Source organism: Pseudorasbora parva, chromosome 25 (assembly GCF_024679245.1).
Source record: "Pseudorasbora parva isolate DD20220531a chromosome 25, ASM2467924v1, whole genome shotgun sequence".
NCBI lineage: Eukaryota > Metazoa > Chordata > Actinopteri > Cypriniformes > Gobionidae > Pseudorasbora > Pseudorasbora parva.
The window spans coordinates 6,327,065-6,353,633 of record NC_090196.1 but is presented as its reverse complement, the minus strand read 5'-3'; the positions used below and the strand labels follow the sequence as shown (position 1 = coordinate 6,353,633).

Here is a 26,569-nt window from a genome sequence, read left to right as displayed (position 1 = left end):
ATAAAAGTGCATCTATCATCATAAAAGAGCATCTATCCTCATAAAAGAGCATCTATCATCATAAAAGAGCATCTGTCCATCATAAAAGAGCATCTGTCATCATAAAAGAGCATCTGTCCATCATAAAAGAGCATCTGTCCATCATAAAAGAGCATCTGTCCATCATAAAAGAGCATCTTTCATCATAAAAGAGCATCTGTCCATCATAAAAGAGCATCTGTCCATCATAAAAGAGCATCTATCATCATAAAAGAGCATCTGTCCATCATAAAAGAGCATCTGTCATCATAAAAGAGCATCTATCATCATAAAAGAGCATCTATCATCATAAAAGAGCATCTGTCCATCATAAAAGAGCATCTATCATCATAAAAGAGCATCTATCATCATAAAAGAGCATCTATCATCATAAAAGAGCATCTATCATCATAAAAGAGCATCTATCCATCATAAAAGAGCATCTGTCCATCATAAAAGAGCATCTGTCCATCATAAAAGAGCATCTGTCCATCATAAAAGAGCATCTGTCCATCATAAAAGAGCATCTATCATCATAAAAGAGCATCTGTCCATCATAAAAGAGCATCTGTCCATCATAAAAGAGCATCTGTCCATCATAAAAGAGCATCTGTCCATCATAAAAGAGCATTTATCATCATAAAAGAGCATCTGTCCATCATAAAAGAGCATCTGTCCATCATAAAAGAGCATCTGTCATCATAAAAGAGCATCTGTCCATCATAAAAGAGCATTTATCATCATAAAAGAGCATCTGTCCATCATAAAAGAGCATCTGTCCATCATAAAAGAGCATCTGTCCATCATAAAAGAGCATCTATCATCATAAAAGAGCATCTGTCCATCATAAAAGAGCATCTATCATCATAAAAGAGCATCTGTCCATCATAAAAGAGCATCTATCCATCATAAAAGAGCATCTGTCCATCATAAAAGAGCATCTGTCCATCATAAAAGAGCATCTGTCCATCATAAAAGAGCATCTATCATCATAAAAGAGCATCTGTCCATCATAAAAGAGCATCTGTCCATCATAAAAGAGCATCTGTCCATCATAAAAGAGCATCTGTCCATCATAAAAGAGCATCTATCCATCATAAAAGAGCATCTGTCATCATAAAAGAGCATCTATCCATCATAAAAGAGCATCTGTCCATCATAAAAGAGCATCTGTCCATCATAAAAGAGCATCTGTCCATCATAAAAGAGCATCTATCCATCATAAAAGAGCATCTGTCATCATAAAAGAGCATCTATCCATCATAAAAGAGCATCTGTCCATCATAAAAGAGCATCTGTCCATCATAAAAGAGCATCTGTCCATCATAAAAGAGCATCTGTCCATCATAAAAGAGCATCTATCATCATAAAAGAGCATCTGTCCATCATAAAAGAGCATCTATCCATCATAAAAGAGCATCTGTCATCATAAAAGAGCATCTATCCATCATAAAAGAGCATCTGTCCATCATAAAAGAGCATCTGTCCATCATAAAAGAGCATCTGTCCATCATAAAAGAGCATCTGTCCATCATAAAAGAGCATCTATCATCATAAAAGAGCATCTGTCCATCATAAAAGAGCATCTATCATCATAAAAGAGCATCTGTCCATCATAAAAGAGCATCTATCATCATAAAAGAGCATCTGTCCATCATAAAAGAGCATCTGTCCATCATAAAAGAGCATCTATCATCATAAAAGAGCATCTATCATCATAAAAGAGCATCTATCATCATAAAAGAGCATCTGTCCATCATAAAAGAGCATCTATCATCATAAAAGAGCATCTATCATCATAAAAGAGCATCTATCATCATAAAAGAGCATCTATCCATCATAAAAGAGCATCTATCATCATAAAAGAGCATCTATCCATCATAAAAGAGCATCTATCATCATAAAAGAGCATCTGTCCATCATAAAAGAGCATCTGTCCATCATAAAAGAGCATCTGTCCATCATAAAAGAGCATCTATCCATCATAAAAGAGCATCTATCCATCATAAAAGAGCATCTATCATCATAAAAGAGCATCTGTCCATCATAAAAGAGCATCTGTCCATCATAAAAGAGCATCTATCATCATAAAAGTGCAGTAATTCTGACTAAAATATACATATTTCTAAAATATTTGTCATTGGACAGTAAATGTGCCATATGTGGAATACCAAACCTAGAAGTAAGTATATTTTTATGAAAGTGACCATTATGATAAAGTCATCAAATGTAGGCTAATATTCTTGTGTTTTTATTTTCATTCATAGTTTAGTGAATTATAGTTTTTAGATTGTAATGTTACGATGTTAGTATGTACTGTGATTGAACCCCTCTTTGCACATAATATACATTACAGTTCACTGTATTTGTTTAAAGCCTTCACTATCAACATTGTTTTTAGGACATCACTGGGCAGGATGTGAAATAAAAATAATCGCCATTCAACCAAAAAATACAGAGATATGATTTGTTGGCCATACGGCCCAGCCCTAGATGGATATGCTTTTATGGACTTCAAATAAGAAACTAGCATTATAAAGTTTGGAAGAGCCAGGGTATTTTTAATATAACTCTGTTGTGTTCATCTGAAAGAAGAGTGTCATCTAGACCTAGACTTGAGGGGGAGTAAATCATGGGCTCATTTTTTATTTTTGAGCGAACTATCCCTAATGTCTAATGAAGTGATGCTGCTCTCTGCTGCCACCCTGGGGACAACGAATAATATGACTGCCCCATAAACAAACACTAATACATTCACAGAACATGTGATTTCTTTGCTCTTTAGGGGATTTACAATGTTATTTTCATCACTCCAAAAGTCATGTTACAGTTTGGTTTCTGATTTGGTTTCTGTTTTTAAAGTGGAAATAAAAATGAGTGCAGAGAAACCAGAGAAATCTTTAAATGACAGTACTTTTGATTTGTGTACCAAGAGTTTAACAGAAACCAAAACGGGAATATAAATACACAAAATACAGCAACAGAAAACCAGAAATGACCACTGACCACAGACCGACTGCATAGAAAACGTGTGCAACTTGTCGTTTATTATCACAATGTTTTTGTTCAGCTCTTAACAGTTAAAAACGAGATTGTACGTAACATTATACACAGAGGCTTGTGCTGTAACTGATTGTCATGGTTAAAACCGAGGCGATATCAGTGTGTCCTGATGAAACATCATTGGTGCCAAAAATACTAACATTTAGAAATTTCACATAATCCGTATGGTTTCATTAGGACATTTACACACAAACAAAAAAGCAAGAAAAAAATAATAAAATCACCCATCTTTATAAGTATAGAATATTATCTTTAGACAGATCACCAGAGATTGAAAATAAGCTAGAGCTCTACTATGTTAGTGTATTATTATATATATATATATATATATATATATATATTTTTTTTTTTAAAATAACACTTTCATATCTTTTCCTCTTTAGGTATTAAATGCACCATATTAAATAGTAATAAATGTTCTGTGTTTATCACGGTGCTGTCATTTAAGCATCTACAAACGCTGCTCTAGGTTTAGGTCCGGCTGGAAGGAGTCCATAATGATGGCATTTTGCTGTCTAAAGCAATAACGGCGATGATGTGCAACAGCTTGACATTCAGTTGTTGGCGGCGTCAGCGTGTCTGAGCCAGTTGTCTTCCTCAACGGCAGAGTCAAACTCTTCCTCTGTTTCTTTGGGAGGAGCTCTGGATCACAAATACAAATACACAAACATTAGCATTTAGTTTGCACATGCTTAGGCTCAAAAACTGACTATGCCGGCAACTAATATTAAATTTTGAATGGGTTTTGGTGCTGTCAAACAGGGCTGGACTGGTAATCTGGCATACCGGGCATTTGCCCGGTGGGCCGACGCACTTTGGGGATGGTAGTGTTTTTACACTTATTTTTTTTTTTGTACCACTGACAACATGCAGCGACAGCGGCTCATTAGTTTGTCTTCTGAATTGACAAGCCGCCGCGAGAGAGACCTCCCCTCCATATTAGGCGCTTTTTTTCTGTTTATTTATTTATTAGTAGGCAATTTGAGCGCATGGAAATGCAAAAGTGAATATCCGCACAGCGCAGCCGCAGACGAACGTACGCTGCGTTTAAATGCTGCTCTATGAACGGCACTTTGACTCCGAATTTTGTTTTATACCATCGTGTGATATGGAAACATTACAGGTTCTGTGTTGAATCAGCTGAAAACAGCCGCAAGCATGTATTCATGATGAGGTGAAGTGGGAAACGGCAATGCACACAAACGTTTCACTTTAGCAGAACCATAATTTACATTGAAGAAATATTGTGTTTTGGAAGAAACATTTATTAAAAATGTTGCTTTATTACTTAAATTAATATTGCAGAATATAAATCACTTTTATAGAGGCTGTTTTACAGGTGTTTACATTTTTTTTACTTACAAATATAATAGTTTATTATATATGTTTTATATATTTTAGAAACCATATAGCCATATAATGAGGAGCAAGGTTTGTACAGTTTATGTGTTTTACCCTGTGACTACCATGATCTTACATTTAAATAAAACTGGTCTACAGTTAAACTAGTCTATAAAACAGCTTTAAGTCTAGATCCCATGAATTAAGGACAAAGCTTTTTTCCTCTTTAAAAGTTATTAACTTTTTTTTAATAGATTTAATGAAATTTAATAGCCTCATGAAAGATAGATATCAGTGTCTTACTTAAATGATGTGTTAACTCTTGAAAAATATGATTGTTCAACCCAGACATGTGATCATTTACTCACCCTAATGTCATTCCAAACCTAAATTAATTTATTTCTGTGTAGCATAAAAAAATAATTTGAGTCTGTTTTTTTGTTCAATATTCAAAGGGTAGCCTAACCAAAATGGCTTAGTTGCTAACATTCTTCAAAACATCTTCTTTTGTGTTTCACAGAAGTCATGCAGGTTTGGAACGACACGAGATTGAGTAAATGATGACAGCATTTAAAAGAAGTAAATTTACTTTACTGCACCCTAGCTCAAAATCATTAGTGCTTTACTGCCAAGGGCATTTCTGTGTGACAAAAAAGCAATATTAAGTTTATCTGCATTTGCAGCAAATTTGATAATATCTATCATTATTTGTCCTTGTCCTAGTTTTATTTATTTACGCCAATTTAAGGCCCCAACCCCAGCAAAAACATTCACGGGGAACTCATGGCCCAGATGTGCCGGGTATGCCAGAGCCAAATTTGAGCCCCAGTGCAGCGCTGCTTACAAATGACAGAATCACTCATAGATAGTTCATGGTTGAGATCTGTGGATGAATGAATGAATTGTTGAAGATATATTGCAGTAGTTGCTGAATAAAATTAAAAAACATTTTTTTTAAAGAACTAAAAAGAAGGGCGGGGAAAAGGGCCATAAGTAGGGCTGCCTCCGATTAAAGAATTTTCTAGTCGACTAGTAGTCATTCATTCAAGCCATTGGTCGACTAATGGCACGTTTATATTGATTTAATTACTTAAATATATAGTGGGAGTATATTATATATTACTCTATAATACTAAATCATACAGAGTTTAATATGTATAGTAATATATGTTGAATACGACAGGGTCATGGGCGGCCGAGGCTCATTGATGCACGTGGGGAGCGAAGGCTGGCCCGTGGGGTCCGATCAAACAGACGAGCTACTGGAGCTCAAACTGCTCCAGAAGTTAATGCTGGTTCTGATAGAAAGCTGTCAGAATACACAGAGCATCTCAGTTTGTTGTGTATGGGGCGGCATAGCCGCTGACCAGTCAGGGCGCCCATGCTGACCCCTGACCCCGCCGAAAGCACCAACAGTGGCCCGTGAGCATCAGAACTGGACCACGGAGCAATGGAAGAAGGTGGCCTGGTCTGAGGAATCACGTTTTCATTTACATCACGTGGATGGCCGGGGTGTGTGTGTGCCGCTTACCTGGGGAACACATGGCCCCAGGATGCACTATGGGAAGAAGGCGAGCCGGCGGAGGCAGTGTGATGCTTTGGGCAATGTTCTGCTGGGAAACCTTGGGTCCTCCATCCATGTGGATGTTACTTTGACACGCTCCACCTACCTAAGCATTGTTGAGTCCATGTAAACCCTTTCATGGAAACCGTATTCCCTAGTGGCTGTGGCTCTTCCAGCAGGATAATGCAAATTTAAGTTGTTTCCCCTGTCATCAAGAAAAAATGCTAGCGCCTCCATGTCATACAGTAAGTGTGCTGATACTTCAGCTTCCACACGCCGCACAAACACTCAATAATAGTGCACATTTATCTAGGTTAACGGTAGAGCGAGCTGCCTTGTAAAGTTGCTACAATGAGTGGCCTGTTATATGTTACAAATGATAAGCCATATTTGAGGTCGACGGGTGATAGGCAAACGAATGGATTTTCTGCCCCACATACTGTTAACGAACTGTGTTAATTAGCCACTTCCTGTAGATTATTTCTTCTTTCTCTGACAAACCAACTAAGTAAACCAATTTTGGTCGACTAAGCCTCTTCTCGTCTAATACTGACTATAAGGGGATCCCTCCTCCTAAGAGACATTTATTGATGTATTTTTTCTGATAGGAATGTTTGGGTGAAATATCCCTTTCATAGTAAATGCCAACACAGTGATGAACAAGTCAAATTAAAATGACAGTCCAAAAGGTCGCTGTACCTAATGTAGCGTGGTTCACACTTGCCCTGGACCACCTCCTTAGTCAATTCCACAGAAATGATGTCCGATTGAGGCACCTCGAACATGGGCTCCAGCAAGAGCTTCTCCTGAAGGACCAGAGATTACACACATCAGAGATGCTAGAAGAACATTCATAGCTAAATTAATGTTTCCTGTTGTTTACCATGATGGAGCGGAGACCCCTGGCTCCTGTCTTCCGTTCCAGTGCAAAACGGGCAATTGCCCTTAATGCATCTGGGGTTACACTCAGCTCACACTGGCAAAAAAACACACCAAACCAGAAGATAAATAACTAGATTTACTGTCAGTTTCTGTTTGTACGTGTGTGATGCACATACTTTATCCATGCTGAAGAGGGCCTGATACTGAGGGACCACTGCGTTACGAGGCTCTGTGAGAATCTGCACCAGCATCTCCTCGTCCAGACTGTGCAGAGGGACCACCACAGGCAGACGGCCCACAAACTCTGGGATCATGCCGAACTCGATGAGGTCCCGTGCTTCAACGTGCCGCAGGAGCCGGTCCTTTTCCTCAATCTCTGCCATCGCGTCCACATCACTCCCTGAACTGTTGGCCAGATCGGCAGCTGCTGCAGCTCTACGCCCTTTGCCCAAATTAGAGGGCGTCCCAAAACCAAGATACTATAGAGGACAAGAAGAAATGGTAACACTTTACAATAAGGTTGTATTAGTTAATGCATTAGTTCAGGGGTTTTGCATAGACCCCAGGGGTCCTCCAGAAGGTACTAAGGGGTCCCCAGAAAATGTCAGATAAATAAAAGACAAAGCAAAAATGGATAAAGACTACCAAACAATCAAGCTGTTTGATTTCTAAACGTTTGCCATCACTTTGTCTCCTTGTTTGCCATATTGTCAGACTTGTATGTTTGCTTTGTATCTTTCTAGTGAGTTTTTCTCACTATACTGATCTTTATCTCGCTCAGGGTTGTAAGGCAGTATTTTTAATGCGTTGCATAAGCTGCTTACATACATTTAATGTGAAAGTTGCTTATACAAGTCATTTTTCATTTAAAATGTTCTTCCTCAGGTTTATACGTCCAACATTAAGTACAACCAATTTAAATTGGGAAACAACGTTGTATCTAACAGTTTAAATGTTTTTTCATACATAAAAAATATGTAGATGGATTTTAGGGGGTCCCAATAAAAGTTCATCTTATTTGGGGGGTCCTTGGCATCATAAAGTTTGAAAACCCCTGCATTAGTTAACATAAACTACCCCTCTGTTCAGCATTAGTTCATCTTTGTTAACGTTATTTAATATAAATCCAGCTGTTCATGGTTTGTTCATGTTAGTTCATAGTGCATTAACTAATGCTGACAAGATTTTAATAATGCATTAGTAAATGTTGAAATTATCATTAACAAAGATAAATAAATGCTTTATAAGTGCAGTTTATTATTTAGTTCTTATTACACGGCTCTGTGAAATACTTGATTCTGATTGGTCAATCGCGCATTCCAGCGGTACGTTATTTCCAGATAACACCCGCTCATCCGGGTACTACGAGTTATCTTGACCGGTGCTACTACTATGCTTAACGCTGGCGCCATCTTGAGGCTTAAACAGCCGTGGGTTACAATGTAAGACTTTTCCTTTATAACGGCCCTTTTCCTTAAAACAGGTTTCCTTTATAACGTTTTTAATATAGATATTTTTCTTACACAAACGCATCGATTGGAATCAGAAGGCTCTATTAACCCATCGGAGTCGTGTGGAGCACGTTATTTGACGGACAGCTGCATTTTTTATGGACTTCAAACACAACTACAACTACTGCTGGGATTAACGTTAGCCTGGACTTTGTAAATATAACTCCGATTGTATTTGTCTGAAAGAAGAATGTCATATACACCTACGATAACTTGAGGGTGAGTAAATCATAGGCTTGGTTTCATTTTTGGGTGAACTAACCCTTTCAGCATTCATTTTCAACATTTAGCAGCAATAGATAAAGGCTTAAAGCAGGTTGGAACTGTTTTTCTTCGCGGAAGCTTTGCGTAAGAGCTAATAAAATATTTAATCTCAAGACAATATTTTGTGTCTAATAATTATTTATTTGAGACAAGTAGTCTCAAATACTAGTAGCCTCCGCTTCGCGTCGGGGTCCTGATCACTGTCGGGTTTATTCTGCGATAACAACCGGCTGGGTGTACATTATCCCTTACATGTTAATGTAGTTAACTAATGAACCTTGTTGCAAAGTGTTACAGTAGAAACTATAACATACTGAGAGTTGAATAAGACTAGACTATATATAGTATTTATTTAATTAAAAATGTAATACAATGAAATAATATTCTGATGTACATCATCTATTCGCTAAATGAATATATAGTTAAGTGTCATTTATTTCTGTGATCAAAGCTGAATTTATCATCATTTCTCCAGTCTTCAGTGTCACTCCTCATTCTCATATTAGGATTTGATGCTCAACAAACATTTATGATTATTATCAGTGTTGAAAACAGTTTTGTTGCTCATGATCATGCTGCTTCATTTTTGCGGAAACCACCATACCATTCAAACATTTGTGGTCAAATTAAAAAAGAGAGAAATTAATACTTTTGTTGATCAGACATAGGCTACATTAAATTGATCACAAGTGATATTTTTAATATTACAAAAGATAATTTTTTTAATAAATGCTATCCATTGAACCTTCTCATCAAAGAATCCTGAAAAATAATTCACCTTTTCATTCTTCCTGCGGCTGATGATTCGGTCCAGCCCGTTGAAAGCACCTGACGCCACAAACAGAATGTTGGTTGTGTCCACTTGCACTGTCTCTCCTCTTAATTTCCTGCTGTTCTTCTCTGGAACACTAACGATCGTTCCCTCAAGCAATTTCAGCAAACCCTGCAGACACACACAAACTTCAACATCGGCAATCTGACAATAATGCCAGAAATTACACACTACAGAAACATAATTCCGCTGGAACTTTCTGTTGCACAGTCAACCACTAGATTCTTCTGGCTATCCTCCTCTGCATCGGGCATCACAGGAACTACTCGTTGCTGGTTTGTGTCCTCCTTCACAGGTTCACATCAGCTAGAGTGGCCAACGAGGTACTTCAAGGTTCGGCCCTTGGTCCACTTTTTTTCTCAATATACACCAGGGGTTTTCAAACTGGGGTCCGGCGACCCCCAGAAGATTCTAAGGGGTCCCCAGAAAATGTCAGGGAATAAAAAAACAAAGCAAAAATGGATGAACTGTTTCATTTTCTAAATGTTTATCTCCTTTCTTGCCATGAACATATACCCAGAATTGTATATGTTTATCTTGTACCTCTTATAGTGAGTTTTTCTCCCTTTATCTCATTCACTGGGGCTGTAAGGCAGAATTCTTAATGCAGTATGAAAGCTTGTTTACGTAAGGGATAATCCACGGCTAGCCATGCATTAAAGGATTTTAATGCACGCCATAGAGGCGAAGAACCGCCCGACGCAAAGCGGAGGTTGCCTCTAGGTCGTGCATTAAAATCCTTTAATGCATGGCTAGCCGTGGATTATCCCGCTTATACCATGGTTATTTGCCAAGTTAAAAACAAGTTAAAGCTATAACTGATGCTTTTTAAGAGACGGGTTAAAAGGACGGTTGTTTTCTTACGTCTCGTTAGCTCTAGCACACCGTCGCTTTAAATTAAGTAGAGCCATCGAAATGTTTTCATATGAACAAATTACCACATTTATTTAAATGCATTATTAAAAGAAAGAGACAGAGAACTGAAAGAGAAAGATCAGAGAGAGAGAGAGAGAGAGAGAGAGAGAGAGAGAGAGAGAGAGAGAGAGAGAGAGAGAGAGAGAGAGAGAGAGAGAGAGAGAGAGAGAGATGCGTTCGCGATCTCTTTATGTCAGTCTGAAGATCCCCTCGTTCCTTAAGCATATCGAACATAATTTAATGATTATTTAATGGATTTATTAAAATTATTTATGAATGAAAGGCAACACTTCAGTGACAAGGCTATCTTTATTTGAACGAATCATCATTATGTAGCCTAGTGTGAAATAAACCCCGCGTCAGGCACATTACAATTAATGCATTAAATTATATAATAATATAGGTGCTCAAGTCTGTCAGTGTAGGTGTCACGACCATCATAGACTGTAAAAAACGCACGACACACGGCATGTTCCGCAACTCGGTGTCATGCAGGTGTCAGTGTCAGTCGCGATAATGTCAGTGACATGACAATGAAGACAGCATGCGCCACGGAGGTGCCAATAACGCCCATAGTCATAAATAGGTATACATATACATATCTGCGCATAGTGACATATGTGCCATTGGCTTCTGTGTGCCGCGTCATGTCTCATGTCACTTAATGTTGATACTGCCAGCTGCCACTCTGTTTGCAAGCGTAACTGTGTTACTATGGTTACCAGTGTTTATAGTGGCGGATTCATTTCGAACTGTAATCAAACTGACTGGAACTACCTGTGCATTAAACGGTTTTACTGCACACCTTCCAACCAATCAGAATCGAGTATTAAAACAGACCATGGTATAAATGCATTTATTGTAAGATTTGCTTATACAACTAATGTTTAATTGAAAATGTTCTTCAGGTTTACACATCCAACATTAAATATAGCCAGTTTAAGTTTGGAAACAATATGTTGTATTTATTATGTCACACTTACTATGAGTTACTGTTTTTTTTTCATAAAGAAAAATTTAGAGATACATTTTAGGAAGGGGGTCCCTCATAAAGGTTCATCATAACTGGGGGTTCTTGGCATCATAAAGTTGGAAAACCCCTGATATACACAATAGTGCTGGGACCATTCATTAAAGGAACACGCCACTATTTTTGAAAATAGGCTAATTTTCCAACTCCCGCTTTATCGTTTTCGAGTCCATTCAGCAGATCTCCGGGTATGGCGGCAGCACTTTTAGCATAGCTTAGCATAGATTATTGAATCTGATTAGACTGTTAGCATCTCGCTCAAAAATGACCAAAGTCTTTCAATATTTTTCCTTTTGAAAACTCGACTCTTCTGTAGGTTCGGAGATCGGCGGCTAGGAACTATTCTCTCATTCCTGCGTAATAATCAAGGAATTATTCCTAATTACACACGTCCCCGGTGTGCAGCGGCGCAATGATATTACACTGTGCCTGAAAATAGGCTTGAAAATAGGTTGACTTCCGTCAACATAACTAACTTTACAACCTGCTCACACAGAGAGCGTGCCGGGGAATATTTTCAGGCGTTGCGTAATATCTTTGCTCCGCTGCACCCGTGGGACGGCAGCAGTTATGAGTTCCTGACTGTACGTTCAGACAGAGATTTCCAGCAGTGTGAAGTAGTTCAGTAGGCCAGCATCACACACAGCTCTGAGAGATGAATGTGGTTGAAATATAATCATACCTGCTGAACTCCTTCCCCGCCGACATCTCTCAGCTGATGAATTCCAGGCACGCTGCCAATCTTATCCACCTCGTCCAGGAACACGATGCCTGCAAAAGAACAGGAACGACAAATCACAGACCGCCAACTTAGAAAGGGTTCATTTTTAAAATTAAGTTCACACAGAAAGAGGAACCAAAATGCTTCTGTGAAAAGTTTAAAGCTCAAGCACGGAGGTGTTTTATATTAGTCAACTTCTGTACCTCATAATGAAAGAAAATGCTTTTCAATTATGCTTTTATATAGTTGGGCGGCATTATTTTAGTGTGCTTACTCCACTGGAATGCAGAACATAAATGTACAACGTTACCAAAATACTTCATCAGTCTGGCCATCTTCAGCTCCATTCGTTACTACAGTAAAATGTATTTTATGGTATACCAGTACACATTTTTTACAATACCTTCTCTAATGCACACCAGTTAAATCAGTTACGGTGAGATGACACGGATTCACGAAAACGTCTTAACTAGTCAGCGCTGTATTATTCATGCCAGGCCAGTAGTTGGCGATGTTGCTTTGTAAAGAAACACTACGCACCTGTAGACTGAACACATAATACACATGCGCATGAAGTCACTAGGCGTTTCTCAATGTCAAGGAAGGATCCTCAGAAGCCAGAATTCCAAGGATGCCACGTCATCGACATCCGACGAAGGACTGTTCCAATGTCGAGGATCCTCGGAATTTCAACCAAGGTTGAGTCCAATTCGTTCGAAAATTATTTCATATATATAGGAAAGGATGCATATGAGTAGCCTTTGCGCTCTTCGCGTTCTCAAATTACCCACAATCCTATGCTTGCAGCTTTGCTATCTTCAGACGTTCCTGGAGTCGGAGCGTGAACGGGGCAAATATGCTTGTATCGGGGTTCATAGATGGGAAGGAAGGAGGCGGGAACCGGCGAACGTTCAACAACAACGTTCAACAACTTTATAATAAATAATAAACAAAACTAAAGTAACGCGGGAAGCCCATCACGGGCGACTGCCCGCACACACATAATAAAACATAAACAAACCATAACATAAAGTCCAGGCCTAGTCCTCTCTCGTCTTCCACGCTCCTCCATTTATACTCCCGTCACTCTGCCGTGAGCCGAGACCGGTGTGGCGATCAGCTGCCGCTCATTAGCACTCCACCGGCCCGCTCTCACGGTCCCTCACCTCACTGATTGCCACAATGCTTTTATTTACGTTACCAAACATTTGTTATAACCGTAGTTAATATAAGTACATTTTAACGTTTAAATGCCGGTACAAATTACTACTGTATTGATATAAAAAAAATACAAATAACGTTATTGATGGCCAACGGACCTTTTCACTGACGTAATGACTTGCACTTGCTATCCTGTTCCATTTACGTGTTCTCCGAATGCTAAAGAGGAGCCTCGCCTAGCCTCTGAAGGAAGTGACTTGGAAGGATCAGTCCTTCCAAGGAAGCATCCTTGACATTGAGAAACACCTACTGTTTCCAAATTGGCGTTTTTGTAATTTACACAAGACAATAACAGTTGTTTTCAAAATCTTGCACTTCGAAAACAGTTTTCAGAAGTGGGTTAGATATCCAAAACGCTATTTTTGTGTCCACAAGCGTTTCCCAAACTGGGGTACGTGAGGTGACGGGGGTACGCTAACAAAATGCTGAGTTTTGACATTCATTTAATTAGGGCTGGGCGATAAATCGATTTTATGAATTAATTCGAGTTTTTAGTTTACGACGATTTTTGTGAATGAAAATCGGTTCTCTCTTTCAAATCAGCCGACGCTCCCCTCTGGGCTCCCGTAATGGCTCAGCCCTCCCCGCGCGCGTTTGCCACAGAGGTACACAAACAACAAGGATCGCGTCTAACAACATACCGTGTCATTCGTAATTGGTTCAGTTTTTCACAGAACAATTAACAATACCCCGCTGCAAAGTGTGTTTGAAGTCTGAACGGAACCGCGGTAGGCGCTATACTCATTTAAAGCTGCGCTGACACGAACGCAGCGCGAGCTCACACACGGGCCAATCTCGTGACAGACACGATACACAGCGCTGGTGATCCAGTGAGAGACCGTTTAAATCAACACACCATCGCTACTGTGATCTAGTGGAAGCGGTCGGCGCACAATTCTGTTATAAACCACAGATATCAGATCAAACAGAGCTGAGCGAAGGTCAGGGGTTTCAGTCACAAAACACCAACATTTACCACGATTGTACTGTAGTAAAACCACATGGATTTAATGTTGTTGTTGTCATTATTTATCTCAGGATTCGTACAACCTTTTGAGATTGAAATTCAAGCACTTTCCAATGGTATTCAAGAGCTTCACACTTATTTCCAGCACTTCAAAGCTCTAGATATCCGATTGTAATGTTATTTTTAATGTGATGGTTTGTAAAACTAAAAGTTTAAAGGGGTCTTGTGAAAGAAATAGTCGAATGTTTTTTTTAGTTTATTTTTTTTAAATGTGTAATCCATTTTGTAGCATTTTTATTTAAAAAAAGATATGAAATGCCCACCACTATAACCAGCAGAAGAGCACTTATTGATTTATTAGCGATTTTCACTCCGTATGGAAAGTATGAAGTCACAGTCTCAGGAAAAACTAAACTTTTCTTCAAATTGTGACTAAATTACAGTAAAGTAAAGAGCTCCTTTAATAATCACTGAAGCTGTCGATCAGTTCAGTGTGAGACTATTGAAAAACAATGCTAATCTATATTTAATAAGAGCATTAGGCTACATTTAAATTTTCCCTATACTTTTTTTGCACATTACTGTTGTTAATAAAAGTTGATTTTATCTGCATATCAATTCATAAACCTTTGATATGTATACTGTATATTGCAAAAGATATGGTGCCCATTTATACTGTGGAATAGTCGGGGGTTATTCACATGCTGAAAGTTTTGCACCCCAGGTGGCACTTCTACCAAGCTGCAAATATTTAATTTTACCTAAACAAAATAAAGTTAAAACTTGTTTTGAACAATTTCTTTGTCATCTGCAGACTGATTTTAAGTAGGAGGGGAAAAAAATCGTTTTAAATCGTAAATCGAATTTTTGGTGAAAAAATCGGGGATTTTTTTTTTGGGCCATATCGCCCAGCCCTACATTTAATTCAATAAATAACATTAAAATCAAGCATTCATTTCTAACATGCAAAATGCCACATTTAGTATAAAAATGGGAGAGCTGTAAAAATTAAAATGATATCCAATCAAATATCCACACAAGCAGCGTGTGCACGACAAGTTGCTGCCTTAGCTAATACAATCCTGCCGTTCTCAACAATTGACCTTTGTAAAAGTGTCGATTTAGCACTTACAAGCACGAAGAACAGACACGGGCTGAGCATAGAGATCGATTTAAGACTCAAACTCTATTCGATACAGAAACATATATCCATGTTTTTAATGCTGATCACATACTATACGAGCAAGAATGCATTTTTTGTGACTGATTTAATAGAAAAGATCAAATTCAAAAAAAGTAGATATTGTTTGAAACCTGAGGTGAAATTTGACAAGAATTAACTCAGGAAGGAAATAAGGTAGGAGAACAATTCTTTTTGGATAACATTTTGGTGACAGCAGAAAGTAATCAAAAGTTGCAGCATTTGGAACCAAGGCAGCCTTTTTGTTTCTCCCTTGACACCCGGAAGGCATTTTGGACTCATTTCAGTCGTGAACATCCACTGGAAGTAATGATGTGCCGTTTCCCAAGAGCTATGCATGTTTCATGAAGTTACGAGCGAGAACGCCACGTGAAAGCTACATTTGAAATGACTTGGCTATATGTGTGCCTGTTGAGTTTTGTGTGTCATAACTCTGTGTGGAATATTTTGGGATTGACTCAATGGATTTTAATCTGTTAATCTTCTATAAATAATGATGTGCCATTTTTCACGATGTTTTATGAAGTTACGTGCGAAAACATGACATAAATGGCGTATCCATATATTGTTTACACATGGATATTGCAGGGCTTCACATAAAAAAACTCATTTAACCCTAAAAGTCTGAGACAGCTGCTCGCGGCTAAAAATAACGTAGATAATACGTAAAAAAACGTAAATAATAGAATATCGTTCTAAAATTCAACCTCTTACGTACGTAATTTCTTTATCGTTTCAATCTGGAATTATTTCTCAAGCTCTTAAAATTGCAAAAGTCATTCCCATTTTTAAATCAGGTGATATAAAGGTGTTTAGCAATTATCGTCCCATATCCATTTTGCCCTGTATCTCTAAAATATTTGAGAAACTCGTCTACGAATGATTAAGCAAACATTTAATTGCTAATAACATTATATATAAACACCAATACGGATTTCGGAAAAAACACTCAACTGAACATGCATTAATACAGCTTGTAAATTATATATCAAATGCCCTGGATAATTAAAAATTTGCTCTCGGTGTTTTTCTTGATTTAAGTAAAGCTTTTGATACTGTTTCACATGATATTTTGATTTCTAAGCTTAATAGATATGGAGTGGAGGGTATTGCTTTAGTTTGGTTCTGCAATTACTTTATTAATAGAGAACAATTTGTTTACTTTAATGGTTTCTTTTCCAAAACTTCTAAAATTTCATGTGGGGTTCCTCAGGGTTCTATTTTAGGTCCTTTATTGTTTCTAATTTATATTAATGATTTATTCCTCTGTTGTAATCATTTCTTACCCTTATTATTTGCTGATGACACCAATCTCATTGCAGTGCACGAGGATTTTGACACCCTGATCAAACATGTTAATGACGAGTTAAAAATATTATCTAATTGGTTTCGTACTAACAGGCTAACGCTCAATGTCAAAAAAAGTAATTTTATGATATTTCACAATATTAATAAATTTTATCCCAAAGAACATGCTTGTATAGAAATTGATGGAGCTCCAGTTATTCAAGTGGCTTCAACAAAATTTCTCGGTGTCCTGATTGACGAAGGTTTAACTTGGTCCAAACATGTTGATCTAGTTTGTACAAGATCCTCTAAAATGTTAAATATTTTAAGAATCGTTTTACCTTCAATTCACTCATCTGCTCATGTAACACTCTATTATAGTTTTTTATTCCCCTTTATGAATTATTGTAACATTGTCTGGGGTGCTACTTTTCCCACTTATCTCGCAAAAATTTCAAAAATTCAGAAAAAGTTCTTGCGTATGATCTCCAACTCTTCTAAATATGCTCCTTCTGCACCTCTATTTCTTAGATTCAAGATTCTTCCAATTGAGAAAGTCAATGTTTATTTATCATGCATATTTATTCATAAGTTCATTTATAAGAGAGAAGACCTTCCACCAACATTACAACACTTTTTTACTTTCATTTCAGATACTCATATCCATCAAACAAGGCATAGAGAAATAAATCTTGTTTTACCGTTCTCTAGAACTTCAGGTCATAAAACTGACCTCAGTTTTAGGGGTCCTCAATTATGGAGTAAATTAAGTTTGTCCCTAAGATCTATGTCATCTTTATTCGTCTTTAAAAAACAGTTGAAAGATCTTTTAATTTTACTATGACAGTCTTTTGTCTTAGTTTCCTGCAGTATATTTCATATGCTGCTCTTCTCCTTTGATCCTCCTTTACCATTACCCTTCAACATCTGTAACCTTAAGTTAAAAGGATAATCAGGCTTCTGAAAATGTGTTTTTCACCCTTTTTTTATTTTTTATTCAATTTATTTGTCTGCGTGTCTTTTCTTGTGTTTTTTGTTTTTTCATGTAAGTGGAGTGGAACTCTGTATAAACCCAATTGGGCTTCGTTCCACCCCTTGTACTGTATCCATGTGATATTCGTGCAGAAATAAATAAATAAAAAAAAATAAAAAATAAAAAAAATGTTTAATAACTTTTAAACCGCTAATCCAATCTGATTGCTGCGGCTATGGTTTGTCTAGATGGTTTTCCAGAGCCTCTGAAGCACTTCCTTTGAAACTGCATTGATTTGGACCTTCAACCGTTGGTTCCCATTTAAGTCTATTTTGTGGAAAGAAATTACGAAAGGCTTTCCTCAAAAAAACGTTATTTTCGACTAAAGAAATACAGACATGAAGATCTTGGATGAGATGGGGGTGAGTAAAATATCAGGAAATTTTCCATTTTAAAGTGAACTAATCCTTTAACAAGTTCTTAGTTGAAAACAGTGTGAAGTGTTTGAAACTCTGAGAGTCTGACCTTGCTGGGCTTTCTCGACCGAGTAGTTGGCGTCCTGCAGAAGCTTGGCAATGACAGATTCAATGTCCTCACCGACATATCCGGCCTGGGTCAGCGTGGTGCAGTCGCAGATGGCGAAGGGCACATCCAAGCATTTAGCCAAAGTCTGAGCCAGCAGGGTTTTCCCTACAGTGGTTGATGTGAAAAATATCATGTCAAGAATAACAAAATGTCAAGATTCAAGACACATCAAAATGAGCACATTTCATTCATTTGATACATGTATAATTCAGACATGGCACAGACTATATTTGCTGATAATGTAACACTAGTTTTGAGGTTTTCTCTCATGGAGAGTATGGCACTTAGCAGCTCTCCTGCTCGGTTTTAACCGTGAACACACTGAATTAAACCTTAACAGCTTTTGGGCTTTACTTTAATGATCTGAGCTCGTTGTCTGAAGCTCATGGAGCAGCACTGAGGTCGTGTCCGAATACACTTTTGCTAGTTTAGCAACGGTAAAAATTGTCTGCGTGCCAGACGCATGATCCAAAAGGGTCGTCCCTCGTCTCTTAATGAGTCATGGGTGTGTTTTGGGTGTAACATGCAATAAACCAAATCAGAGTCTCATCTCCCATTCCCTTTAAAAGCCGGTTGTGCTCGCACCATGGCGGATTCACTATTTACATACTGGTGGGATTTGAAGGCAGAAAGACAGATCTCTTCTCCAGAGAGGAATCTTTTATGTTTAATATTTAAATTCTGTGTGTGTGTGTGTGTGTGTGTGTGTGTGTGTGTGTGTGTGTGTGTGTGTGTGTGTAATAAGCAGAGTGTCCGCGTGCTGTGCACCGCCTATAGGCTCATATTACTAACACACCCTTTAAATAGCACAATAATACTGCACTATTGACTTTAGAGCAGGTTTGTGTTGGTCAATGGTCAATCGTTTTCAGTTCCTAAAAATATCAACACACCAACAATGTGCCTGAATTCGGAAAGGCACAAACACGAACCATTTCTTCTTCACTCGTGAGCCCGATCGGATGACCACTCTAGTGATGTCCGGTCACGAACGAATCGTTCTTTTGAACCGGTTCTTTTTAGTGAACCGTGCGGATCAGTTCACCAAATCGGACTGAATCGTTCGGTTCGCGTCTCAAATCAGCGCTGACCACACACGTTATTTTAGTAACTCACTTTCTGACATGAGTGACAGTCCCTCCGAATATAAATAAACTAATGTCTTGAATTATATGTTGTAACTCCAACCGTTCACTGAACTGAGTCATGTTTTGCTGAGAAATCTGATGAACTCACGAGCCGCTGATACTGAGCATGCGCGAGTAACTGAACAAGCAGCGGTCCTCATCGGATCAGCAGTACAGAATCGAAAACTGTTTCAATACGAGCCGATGAGCAGAGCCTCTTCATACACACGACGCTCTTCCCCACTGGACTGTTTTTCCGGCTACTGCAGGACTTCAGCGCGAGACACAGCTAGCCGGCTAAAACAGGTGAATTTAAACAATGGCTAAGTGGCTAAACGCATCTCGTTGTCGTGTAAGGGACCTGTTCATGTTGGACAGACATTTTAATTGCATTTTGTGTCTGTTAAGAGGCACAAAGACACCGGTTAGGTTTATGCCCCCAAAGCTGCGGTTTTAGCTGAGGGGGGCTCTGGGCATTAACTGTAATAACTCCGTGTTGCAAGCACCAATCCAGTTCGTTTTTTTTCTATACTGTACTCACAAAGATATAACGATCAAGATAAACTTAAAAATTCGTCCTTTAATGTCTTTATCAGCTTTTCCACATATATTAGGGCGACCATTTTTTGATTACGGAAGACCAGGACACTTGGCCAGCAATGAGATACTCAAATGATACTCAAAGTTGACTCAAAGATGCCTATATTTAAACCACTTAATTTGTGGAAGCAAAATAAAATGGACCGAAAATATTATAGGTTGTATTTTGAAACAGACCGAAAATTTTGGAAGTGAAATATGAAAGGTGAATATGGATTATTGAATTTTTAATAATGAAAATGTGTGTGAAATGTTTTGAATTGGCATCTACGCTAATCTTAGTCTCTCTGTTTATCCCGAGGTTTACTGAAGTCAGCCGGATACAGGCCATGCCCGGATCAGATGGTGGACCTGCACCTGGATATGACCAACGCATCCCTGAAGTGTCAGCAGAGAGCGTGTCAATTATAAAAAATATTGTAAAAATGGCCCACAAGATGGAGCTATAAAGTGTTGTGTGGAACACCTGTACTAACCTGATCCAGTAGGTCCCAGCAGCACAATGTTGCTTTTCTCCAGTTTAATATCGGTGTGGGTGGAGTCAAGCACGTCCCCGCCCCTTTTGTCTTGCGGAGCTTGCTGATTGGTCTGCTGCTGCACAGAGGCACCCAGAGCGTTGCCATGGGGACTGATGCCAGCAATCTGAAGCAGCTCTGAAAGAACAGCAGCACCCCTTCACTTCAGCTCAGTCAGTAAAGCATGAGCTGCTTATTTAAACACAACACGACTCCGCAGGAATTTTGCTGTCAAAGCTTCTTTTGCCCAGAACTCGCGTGGGATAAATCTCTAAAAATATGAAGCAACCAAACAGATGTGGCTGAGATTTAGTTTCCTCAAACTCCTACTTTTGGCCGAGTATGGAATGTGCTATTTATTTTAGAGGGAAAATAAAAGGATTTAAATGTTTTGACATTTTCCAAATACCTAATTATATTTTATGGAAGGGAAAAAAATGACATATACATATACATATATACATACATATATATAAATTTATGGAAAAAAAATATTCCAAATTATTATATTTTGGGCAAAGTATTTTTTTGATAAAAATTTTAATTTGGAATATTTCATTCTTTATTTCTTTCTTCATCACTTTTAAGCATGTGCCCTCTTATGGAATGGAAAATGTTTTGACATTTTACTAAATTTCTAATTGTATTTATGGAAGAAAAAATAGATAACATATAATTATTAATTTTGGGCAAATACTTATTTGATAAATATTATAATTTAGAATCAATTTTTTTTATTTTATAAATTCCTCACTTTTATACACTCTTTATATACTCTCATGGATTTTTTGAATATTAAAAAATATCTAACTGTGCCCTCTTATGGATTTAAAAAAAAACAAAAACAAAATAAAATTACCATTTTACAGAATATCTAATAAAAAAATGACAATTATTAATTTTGGGCAAACCATTTTTTTTAATAAATATAATTTAGAATAATTTTTTTCCTATATTCACACTTTTATGCATGTGCCCTCTTATGGATTTTTAAAAATATCTATATTATTTACATTTTACAGAATATCTAATTGTATTTTATGAAAGAAAAAAAAATGACAATTATTAATTTTGGGCAAATAATTTGTTTGATAAATATTCTAATTTGGAATCTATTTTTCATAAATTCATCACCTTTATACATGTGCTTGCACATATCTTTATTTCATATCTCAGGTCTTAGTTAGGCTAGCTGTCACTATTACGCAAACCAAATAATTATGTCATCAGAATGGCCTAGTTACAGTGAGCCAGACCGGGCGGCCTCCTGCTGGACCAAGTCCACACTATAAATAAGAACCAAACGGTCAGAAGCCCCCGTGTGAAATCAGAATGGGCCGAGAGCGTGTGCAGGGCCAAGTACAGACAGTAACTAGGTCATTGTGATACTTTATCCGACTTTCTGGAGGTCAGCGATGAGCCCAGCTGATCCTGAAGCACAGAATGCTGATGTGTGTACACATAAACATGGAGTCATGTTGAGTCTTTTAATGTTTGAATAAAACAAAGCAAAAGTAAAAGAGTCGCCTTGGAAAACCAAAGGGGTTTCCTCTGATATATTATTTGATGTAAAAGTGAAGAACAATAAATTAAAAAATCACTTACTTGTAAACCGGTATTCATCTTCCCGTCTTCTGATCTCTAATTCTACAGAGAGAAGGACGGTCAAATTACCACAATGACCACAGCTAACAGCACATAATGAGATTAAAAAATCCACTTCAAACAAATACTGCTTGGACCTTTAATTCATCAAAGAATCTGGGATCCTTCACAAAAATATTAAGCAGCACGACTGTTTTTAACATTGATAATAATCATAAATGCTTCTTGAGCAGCACATACGCATATTAGATTGATTTCTGAAGGATTGTGTGATGACAGAAACTAAAATATATTTAAATAGAAGAGTTATTTCAGGGTCGTTGGTGTTGTTTTGCATCCATGGCGGATGATGAGCGAGTGCGCAGCCATGTGCTCTTCTGTCAGGCGTGTGTTTGCCAGAGAACATGGCTCTGTCATGTTTGCCATCACGCTGCATTTACACGGGGCGTCGGTCTGTAGGCTCCTCGTTTACTTTGAATGGGTGATGGCATGCATTGCCCAACTGAAGTATGGGTTGTGATTGGCTGTGACTATGACGATCAGCTCCAAACTTCAGACACGCCCTCCATCAAGTGTTGACACCTCATGTGAATGCAGCATTATGCACAGGGAAGGTAACAAGGCAGGTATCAAAGGAAGACAGGTGGGGCATTAAGCTTGGTTCTTTGTTCTTGTGCCAAAGCGCTGTGAGTGTGATCCCACACCCCATGGACCGGTTGAAAACATGCGGAAATAGCTCCTCTACTGGGAAAATGACGATAATTGCATCATCGGAGGATTTTTTCCAGAAATAAAATGCATAAATCTCTCGTCTCAGGAGGATATGAGGGCGATCATTCGAATATACTCCAGGGTTTCTACTGATACAAAGCCATATGAAAAATCGCTGAAGTAGTCAGATTAGACTAGACTCAAATTAGTGGTAACATTTAACAGCAAATTATCATGAGCAATGAATAACAATTGTGACAGCATTTATGTATTGATTTTATGAATATATATATTAGATCATGATAACACACAAACCTCTGGGAGAGAGGGAACTCTGTTTCTCTGTTTCCGCTTGCTGTCGGCCCGCTGGTGGGAGGTTGTTGTTGATCCGTTTGTAATGATTATAGACGGCAACTGACAACACTTTCTTGGCATACGACTGGCCGACAACAAATTTGTCAAGGTAGGCATAAATCTAAAGACAACAGAAGCTCATGTGAAGAGTTGTTTACTGCTTTTCCAAGATCCCAATTCTAAGAACAGCTGTCCCAGGATTGGCTTTGAGAAGTAATAATAATAACAACGACACTGTGTATGGTGTGTTTGAATCGTACCTTTTTAGGAGGCGGAGGGGGTTTCTGAGCGAATGCAAATTTAACATGCTCTGCACCCTCTGCTTCCTTATTCAAACCTTTCTTGGAGTCGGTCTCAGACAGAACCACAAAGAAATGATGGCACTTTTCACATTTCACAAACCGTGTGGAGGCTGTGCGGAGTAAATGAAAGACAGTTGTTAAGGTATGTTCACACCAAACGCGAATAGAGCGCCTGGAGCGAATTATTTTAATGTTAAGTCAATGGAAAGGCGCGTTGACGCGCGTCTGGAGGTCCTGCGGCGCGATAGACGCGTTTCGTGCGGCGCGATGGACGCGATTCCGCCTCGTTCGCGCCAATAAAGCAAATTGAGCATCTTGCACGAATGGTGTTTTTTGTGCATTCACGCGTTTGAAGCGAATTCGCGTCTATGCCCGAGTTGAAAAATTTGAACTTTGGCATCAATTCGCGCCACGTTAACCAATGAGGAGCCTGCTTGCTGCTGCCACGTGATGAGAAACCCTGCATATAATTAAAAAAATACTGATATTTTGTCACTAACTGTAGTTTTAATGCGTTTCAGTTGATAATGTAGTTGTTTAAAGCTAAAATATGTGGTTTACCTAGGATGTTTTACTCATAGACCGAGCCTATTTAAAAAGAACACTCTTGCGTTTTTGGAGTTGTGAGCTCCAGGCGATCTCCGGGCGCTCAACGCTCGTTAACCCCGGCGAGAGCAGCCTTTCCTCTGCCAGTCCTTCTGGCGTTTGCCGCTGGCTCGGATGTCTCTGTAGAGGTTAAACATGACATATACTTCGTCTTGTAGACATCTAATGGGCGATCTTTGGTCCAATTAATCTATTGTTGCCTACCAAATCATTTTGACTGAGGGCAAAGGTAAGTTTCATAACTTTATATTTTATTTAAATATACATGCAGTGAAGATAATCCAGGTAGTGCGTTGGCTGAACCACATGTGTGGCTGTTAATGCTTAATATATTTCACCTGGAGCGCCTTTAACGCGTGTCTATTTTGCTTCAAATGCTCAATTTCTACGCACGTCCAATTAGCTGCGAACGCACGTCCAATTAATCGCGAATGGATTCAAAATGTTCACGCGTCAAACTAGACACGGTAGACGCGATTTTGACGCTCAATTCACGTTTGGTGTGAACGCAGTGTTAGGTTGATGTATTAGCACAGACACGAATACTTGGATCCGTTTGGAAATGTGTACATTCATAGTTTGAGCAGTTATTGTCATATATTATATACCATTAGTTTTCAATATTGTACAAAAAAATCAATCAACAGTCAATGTGATGCTCATTCGTTGAGATAATGATCCAAGAGATCATGTGTGAACAGGACATTTTACATTTATTAAGAACATGGCATGTGTTGAACATGAACATGTGTTTTAAACTAGATTTGTCCTACCTTTTAACTTTTCCTATATGTCATTTATCTGACCTTAAAGAGTTAGTTCACCTAAAAATGAAAATTCTGTCATTAATTCCTCACCTTAATGTCGTTCGACACCCGTCAGACCTCCGCTCATCTTCACACACAGATGAAGATATTAGTGTGTAAATCCGATGGCTCAGAAAGGCCTTCATTGACACCAATGTCATTTCCTCTCTCAAGACCCATAAAGGCACTAAAGACGTCGTTACAAAACCCATCTCACGACAGTGTGCGCAAAAAAATAAATAACGACTTATATAGTGATGGGCCGATTTCAAAACAAAGCTTCGAACCATTATGAATCAATGAATCGATTAAAGGTCCCATTCTTCGCGATCCCATCTTTCAAACTTTAGTTAGTGTGTAATGTTGCTATTAGCGCATAAATAATACCTGTAAAATGATAAAGCTCAAAGTTCAATGCCAAGATAGATATTTTATTTAACAGAATTTCCTTTTCAAAGCCTACAGCGAACGGCCGGTTTGGACTACACCGCTGCACTTCCTTCAGGAATGACGTCACGAGAACAGTTTGTTGACGAACCCTCCGCCCACAAGAACACACAAAATAGGGGGCGTGGTGTTGTTGCTCTCCCACGTGGAGAAGAGCGCACATTCAGCGCTTGCATCTCCCCGTTATGGTAAGAGGCGGGACCTTACCGGGCAACGTGTGCTAAGCTGCTGTCCAATCACAACACGGGAACCGTTGGCCCAATCAGAACTCGTTACGTGTTTCTGAAGGAGGGACTTCATAGAACAAGGAAATCATCAGGCCGTTTTTAGGACAGAGGAAATATAGCGGTATACAGATAAGTAAATTGTGTGAAAAATGCTGTGTTTTTTTACACGCGAAACATGAACTCATGTTATATTGCACACTGTAAACAATCAAGGCTTCAAAAACACACGAAAAACGGGACCTTTAATGATTCGGATCTCCAATGTCACGTGATTTCAGCAGTTTGACACGCAATCCGAATCATAAAATGATTCACTGATTCATAACGGTTCGGATCTTTGTTTTGAAATCAGCCATCTCTATATAAGCCGTTATTTTGTTTTTTGCTCACAAAAACTATTCTCGTGTCTTCATTAAATGATTGTAGAGCCGCTGTAGTGAGATGGGCTTTGTAACGACGTCTTTAGTGCCTTTATGGGTCTTGAGAGAAGAAATGACATTGGTGTCAATGAAGGCCTTTCTGAGCCATCGGATTTCAACACTAATATCTTCATCTGCGTCTGAAGATGAACGGAGGTCTGACGGGTGTCGAACGACATTAGAGTGAGGAATTAATGACAGAATTTACATTTTTAGGTGAACTAACCCTTTAAAATGGCAACACTGCAAATGCACAACTGAAGGTGAATGTAATTAATTGTGTTATTATAACCACATAATGCACATCAAATATTAGTCAATGGAAAGAGCGACACTTACACACAAAAGTCTCCACATGTGTACAAGGATCTCCACATTTCGGACACCTCATCTGACTGCCACCTTTCCCTGCACCCCCGCCGCCCGACGCCCGCTTTCCCCCCGCCTCAGTGACGCCCTTCTGCGAACAGCAAAA

The 26,569-nt window shown here is 38.5% G+C and overlaps 1 protein-coding gene across 1 annotated transcript in view; it reads right to left on the bottom strand.

Moving 5' to 3' along the window:
- Window positions 1-3,035: 3,035 nt before the first annotated feature.
- Window positions 3,036-26,569, bottom strand: part of clpxb (caseinolytic mitochondrial matrix peptidase chaperone subunit Xb) — a 32,502-nt gene continuing 8,968 nt past the window's right edge. The window contains exons 4-15 of the mRNA XM_067436172.1: window positions 26,434-26,554; window positions 23,548-23,699; window positions 23,249-23,408; window positions 22,223-22,264; window positions 20,579-20,755; window positions 18,316-18,480; window positions 12,103-12,191; window positions 9,422-9,586; window positions 7,045-7,347; window positions 6,870-6,962; window positions 6,686-6,792; window positions 3,036-3,723 (exon numbers count right to left, since the gene is read on the bottom strand). Of these exons, the coding sequence (XP_067292273.1) occupies window positions 3,636-3,723; window positions 6,686-6,792; window positions 6,870-6,962; window positions 7,045-7,347; window positions 9,422-9,586; window positions 12,103-12,191; window positions 18,316-18,480; window positions 20,579-20,755; window positions 22,223-22,264; window positions 23,249-23,408; window positions 23,548-23,699; window positions 26,434-26,554 (1,662 nt within the window). The 3' untranslated portion in view covers window positions 3,036-3,635. The remainder of the gene's footprint in view (window positions 3,724-6,685; window positions 6,793-6,869; window positions 6,963-7,044; window positions 7,348-9,421; window positions 9,587-12,102; window positions 12,192-18,315; window positions 18,481-20,578; window positions 20,756-22,222; window positions 22,265-23,248; window positions 23,409-23,547; window positions 23,700-26,433; window positions 26,555-26,569) is intronic.